The sequence below is a fragment of the Hesperophylax consimilis genome, chromosome 20 (assembly GCF_061612785.1).
Source record: "Hesperophylax consimilis isolate HC1 chromosome 20, BYU_Hcon_1.0, whole genome shotgun sequence".
Classification (NCBI taxonomy): domain Eukaryota; kingdom Metazoa; phylum Arthropoda; class Insecta; order Trichoptera; family Limnephilidae; genus Hesperophylax; species Hesperophylax consimilis.
The window spans coordinates 22,931,495-22,937,605 of NC_142855.1; the positions used below are offsets into that span (position 1 = coordinate 22,931,495).

At 41.0% G+C, this 6,111-nt stretch overlaps 1 protein-coding gene across 1 annotated transcript; it reads left to right on the forward strand.

Moving 5' to 3' along the window:
- Positions 1-306: 306 nt before the first annotated feature.
- LOC149414368 (uncharacterized) lies at positions 307-6,111 on the forward strand. The gene is made up of 5 exons (XM_089644286.1): positions 307-525; positions 2,314-2,522; positions 3,408-3,468; positions 4,232-4,567; positions 5,836-6,111. Exons 1-5 carry the CDS (start codon positions 454-456, stop codon positions 6,034-6,036), a joined length of 879 nt encoding a protein of 292 aa, XP_089500412.1. The 5' UTR covers positions 307-453; the 3' UTR covers positions 6,037-6,111.

Here is a 6,111-nt window from a genome sequence, read left to right on the forward strand (position 1 = left end):
TGATTCTGTGCAGAAACGGGTGGTCTGTTTTATAGATTCATCTTAACAGGCGGATTGCAATCTTTCGAGCACAGGCGTCAGGTAAGTATGCTGTCTTTGTTCTACCGGTATTACAATGGAAGATGCTCCGAGGAACTAGCGTCATTGTTGCCTTCGGCACCGGTGCATAATCGAAAAACACACCAAACGCACGACAAATTGATGTTGAGTTCAACAGGCTGGCTGGCCTCTGTGTTTCCTCCCTTCTACAACATGTTCACTGCTTCCTCTCCTCAAAAATAACCTTCACACACCATCGCCAAAGATGACATAGGCAAAAATAAATCACGATAATACTTTTGGCTGTGAAAATCTCAAATAATATATGAATTTATCTCTTGTTATTAATTTTATTGTTTTCTACAGACAAAAGTAGAGATTCTTCTCAGCTTGGATAAAGTTGGGGATCAAGCCATGGATGAAGATGACAATAAGAAATTGGAGAAAGCGAGGGGAAAAGCCAAAAGACCGCAGCCGCTGCAAAAGGTAACTCATGTTTACATCGTAGACATTTTTTTTTTGTAAAAAATAAAGACAAACATTCCCGAGTTACGAATAACCTGACATCGTTTGAAAATCTCCTACTACCACCACAGTAAGCGGAAAATGTTGCTCGTGTTGTGATGGAGGACTTAGCCAACCGAGGAATTGAACACACCACGCCTGGGTGGGATCCAAACGCGATGTCACCTCAGTCACAGACCAGTCAATTATTTTAGTTCAATATCAAGGTAACATAAATTTATTTAATGATATAAACATTCATTTTATATTATTCAACTTATTTTAACAATTTTAAAAATACATTTCTTACACCATTAGCGTCACGGCGTGCAATCGTGACCGTCTACCTTTCCATAATTTGTCAATACATGAATTTGACAGTATACAGGCAGATTAATAGACAAATATACAGGCAGATTGCATTGTACTCAGTATTTAGACAACGATAATAAAATTTGCTTGCGAATAAGTAGTCTTTTTAACAATGAACGCAATTTGCTCGCTGCATAAAAACCTTAACCGGTCAGCAACGTAAGCAGATATACACGATAAAATAACGATAGCAGTCAAGTACAATAAGCGTGTTTACACAAAAATCGTCATAACTCCGTTATTCTTCTAGTGACATCCCTAAAACAAAAAGTAGAATATTCGTATTGAATGAAGCTTCACATCTCTATTCAAAGTTATCCATAGAAACCCGTAAAAAGACCTACTCAGTGGAAGCAAATTTTACCCGCCAAATCGTAAAACGACGCCAAGAAAGCCGTTTGACGTGCCGACCCGCCTCGCAAGTTTAATTATTTTTTTAAAAATATATTTTGTATGAAATGGTCAAAAAGTGAAGTGACAGAATTGTTTATTGTACATTTGTACGATGAAATAAGTGTTTTTTTTTTACATTATCCGTGATTTTAGTATCGTTTTTACATAAAACATTACAGGTGAGTCATTTTTACAATTTTTTCATGTTTCCATTCTAAATTTAAATATTTACAAATGTTAATATTTATTTATGATACAACAATTTGAAAGCCTATTTTGTAACCTTTCTAAAACAGTTTTTACTATTCGGCTCCGTTCAGTAATGTTTCATTTATAGAGCTTTGATTGTGAGGCGGTAATAACACAACGTTTTCGTGAAATTGACATTTCGGTAAAGACATCTTAGCTTCAAGTTCGCGAAAAGTCGGAGGGGTTAACTCAATTTGCTGGCTGCATAAAAACCTAAACTCAATTTGCTGGCTGCATAAAAACCTTTACTCAATTTGCTGGCTGCATAAAAACCTTAACTCAATATGCTGGCTGCATAAAAACCTTAACTCAATTTGCTGGCTGCATAAAAACCTTAACTCAATTTGCTGGCTGCATAAAAACCTTAACTCAATTTGCTGACTGCATAGAAACCTTAACAGCAAATCCCAAATGGCATAAAAAAAAGTTGGGGCTTGTTTCCAAATATCATCAAATATTTTGATACTATTACATTAGACACTTTTACAAATGTGTTATAATTTACCCACCTCATTCATTTTTAGCATCGCTACGTTAGGCGGTTAAAAATTAACACTGGCCACATTGGTTAAGGTATAAGGGAGTTTATAAATGAATTGGTATCTACAGTATTGTTGCAGTGAAAGACATTTTTAATTCACGTGGCTATTAGGAACACGAAACGGAATCAATTATTGTTATTATCTTGTACCACTAGTTTTTGGACACCGAGATGATAATATTTATTTAATTTCTAATCTATTTATTTATTTTAAGTGTCGACTTTGCGACTGCGTCTTCCCGCGCCGCTCCCAGCTGCGTGCTCATGTGCGCTCTAGCCACGCGGACCGCATGAAGTATTTGTGCGCGTGGTGCGGTGCGCGCTACCTCAGTGCCAGCGGTCACCACTCGCACCTGAAGATATGCGACAAGAAGCCAAAGCAGGAGGTAGAAAAGGAACGGGAAAGAAAAGAACAAGCGACACCGTGAGTTTGTATATTTACTTATTCATTCTTTGAGTAATTTGAAGTAAAAAGGCGCCATTCATGAGTAATTTGAAGTAAAATGGCGCCATTCGTGAGTAATCTGAAGTAAAACACCGCCATTCATGAGTAATTTGAGGTTAAATGGAGGCATTTATGAGTAATTTGAAGTAAAATGGCGCAATTTATAAGTAATCTGAAGTAATGTGACGGCATTCTTGAGTAATCTGAAGTAAAATGGCGCCATTCATGAGTAATCTGAAGTAAAATGGCGGCATTCTTGAGTAATCTGAAGAAAAATGGTGGCATTCATGAGTAGTTTGAGGTAAAATGGCGGCATTTATGAGTAATTTGAAGTAAAATGGTAGCATTCTTCAGTAATCCGAAATAAAAAGTATAGTTGTGATTGATGAATACTTGGAGCAGGCTTGACTAACAGCTTCTGTCAAACATTTAAACAAAATAAATACGCATCTCAAATAAATAAAAATGTAAATGTTCGTTTGTTTTCAAAATCTTACATTTCCAAAAGTTTTTCACCGATTGCTTTGAAATTTTGACACAACGTTGCATTCGAATAAGTTTGTGTTTTTATATACCTATATTATATAGATGTCACCTGTGACAGGTAAAGAAAGTAGCGCCATCTGTTGGACGTAAAAGCAACACTTGCTATTGTTTCTATATCTACAGCAGCGTGTGGCGGAGTACAGCTAGTAAAGCACTTTATCGCTTGTCTGATGTGACGAGTAGTTCCTAATTTAAAAATTAAAAGTTCAATGAACTTGAATAATGTAACGCATTACACAGGAATGCTTTTCACATTACTTACTCATGCACCAACAACCGAAATCAATATGTTTAATTATGTATTGTTGTCTGTTTTAGGAGACGTCCCCGCTGCCCAGGTCAGCCCTTATTACATGGATCAGGGCCGTTTATCTGTGAGGTGAGCCCATAAAAAATATTATTATAATTAATTTTTGGGGTATTATGCCCTGCAGTCGCAAATCTTGTATGCGAATCAATTGTGGTTTTATTGGGGACTGTAAACAACTATTATGGTAGCTGTGGTTAACAGTTAGAATTGGAAAGGATATTATGGCCTCGGGAGACACCGCGGGTGAGACTCGAATTCAACACACTCAGGGAGCATGTTCACTGCACCGGTTTTGTTAACAGACTGGTAATATATAATAAATTGTTGCAATGTCACTGATGTAGGTATTCCACACTGTCAGACAGGGACAGGTGGTTGGGTGGAGGAATGCAGGAACACATGTTAAATTTGCTACACCAAAACTAAATGCCGAAAACCACACAAATTGAAATAATTATTATGATTATGTTCGAGGTACTTAAGTGTATTCTGGTCGTGTCTGTGTGTCTGAGTGAATTTCTATCTTGCATTTCATTGGAATCCAAAGGTTAATCATTTTACCTCAGTGCCTATGTCATCTTCGGGGATGCTGTTTGGATGAGAGTCCGGCTGGAGAGGTCAAAGGGTCTTCCTTGACTGACCCTTCCGATTCACTGATCCGCCACCAAGACCTGGATAAACCTCACCACGTGAACCTTGACAGCCCTGCTAAGTCACAGGTAGTTTGCTACTTGGGGTGATCTATGCAGAAGTGTTTTTAATTGAACGAATGGTTCCCGGGGTGGCGGTAATTGATATAGATTGCAAGCAATTAATTTTAGTATGGTTGCAGGTGTGCGGCAAGGTGCTGAAGACGTACGGCTCGTGGCGCACGCACATGGATGCGCACTCGGGGCGGCGACGCACGTTTTCGTGCCCTCACTGCCCCTTCCGGTCCTCCTCTAACGGCATGGCGCACTCGCACCGCCTGCGCCACGCCGGCCTCAAGCCCTACGCGTGCGACATCTGCCCCTTCCGCACCGACGCCCGCCAGTCGCTCATGATGCATGCCAGGATGCACGCCGGGGATCTGAGGCACGCTTGCCGGCTGTGCGATTTTAGAGCTATCTGCGTTACCAATCTCAAGAGGCATATGGCTTCCAAGCATTCACAGGAGAAACCTTTTCAGGTAAGCAATCCTAACCTCACATAACTTAACTCAAACTTTTAAGGAATATTGGACCTTACTCTTCGCTCTTTTCCTTTGAACTTCCTATTTGCATTTTACCTTTGTGCTTTTCCTTCATTTCATACTTCCCTACAGACCTCCCTTTTGCACTTTGTCCCCTTCACACTTTCCTTTCGAAATTTCCATTCTCACTTTTCCTCCTTACACTTCTCATTTGCACTTTTCCCCTTCGCACTTTTTCCCCTTCACACTTCCGCTTCGCACTTTCCTTATGCATTTTCCCTTGCCTTTCCCCTTGCACTTCGTACTTCCCTACACACTTCTCCTTCGCACTTTTCCCCGTATGTTTCCCCCTCACACCTCTCACCTTACACTTCTCATTCACACCTTCATTATACATTTTCTCTTAGCACCGTCCCTTCCCTTTCACGTCATACTTCCTCTACACACTTCTCCTTCGCACTTTTCCCCTTACGTTTCCCCTTCGCTTCTTTCACCTTACACTTTCATTATACATTTTTCCTTCATTTTCCCATAGCACTGTCCATTCTCCTTGCACTTCATACTTCACCTGCACACTTCTCCTTTGCACTTTTCTCCTTACACTTTTGCACGTTTCCCCCTCGCGCCTTTCACCTTACACTTCCCCTTCACACCTTCATTATACATTTTTCCTTCATTTTCCCTTAGCACTGTCCATTCTCCTTGCACTTCATACTTCACCTGCACACTTCTCCTTTGCACTTTTCTCCTTACACGTTTGCACGTTTCCCCCTCGCGCCTTTCACCTTACACTTCCCCTTCACACCTTCATTATACATTTCTCCCGCACTTTCCCTTAGCACTGTCCATTCTCCTTGCACTTCATACTTCACCTGCACACTTCTCCTTTGCACTTTTCTCCTTAGGCTAGCATTACACTTGTAAGTTTTTTTGTAAATTTACGACTTCTAGCCAATGGGCATCTTGCATTTTGAAAATCCAATGCGCCCATTGGCTAGAAGTCGTAAATTTACGAAAAAACTTACAAGTGTAATGCTAGCCTTACACATTTGCACGTTTCCCCCTCGCGCCTTTCACCTTACACTTCCCCTTCACACCTTCATTATACATTTCTCCCGCACTTTCCCTTAGCACCGTCCCTTCCTCTTGCACTTCATACTTCCCCTTTGCACTTTCCCTTTCCACTGTACTTGTACTTCCCCTTATTTAAACTCCATATGGGAAAGAAGTGTTTTTTTTACATGAACTTTTCCTTTTCCTTGCAGTGTCCACAGTGCGACAAGAGCTACTTCGACAAGCTGAACCTGTCGGACCACGTGGCGTGCAAGCACGAGGGCGTGAAGCCGCACGCGTGCCACGTGTGCGCCGTGCAGATGAGCAGCCTCAAGGCCAAGCAGCGCCACTACCGCAAGTTCCATCCGCAGGAGCCCAAGCCCACCCGGGAGCGCCCACTGTCAAGTCACTAACAGGGAAACTGCGAAGAAGAAATCTGAAGAGAAGGTGTGTAAGGGAAGAGTCATGAAGAGGAAGTGCGAAGAGAA

Bases quoted from the DNA above. Each gene is read 5' to 3' on its own strand.
- LOC149414368 (XM_089644286.1), top strand. From the start codon at position 454: ATGGATGAAGATGACAATAAGAAATTGGAGAAAGCGAGGGGAAAAGCC. The intron at 2,523-3,407 runs GTGAGTTTGTAT...TGTCTGTTTTAG, and splicing joins AGAAAAGAACAAGCGACACC to GAGACGTCCCCGCTGCCCAG. The intron at 3,469-4,231 runs GTGAGCCCATAA...GTATGGTTGCAG, and splicing joins CAGGGCCGTTTATCTGTGAG to GTGTGCGGCAAGGTGCTGAA.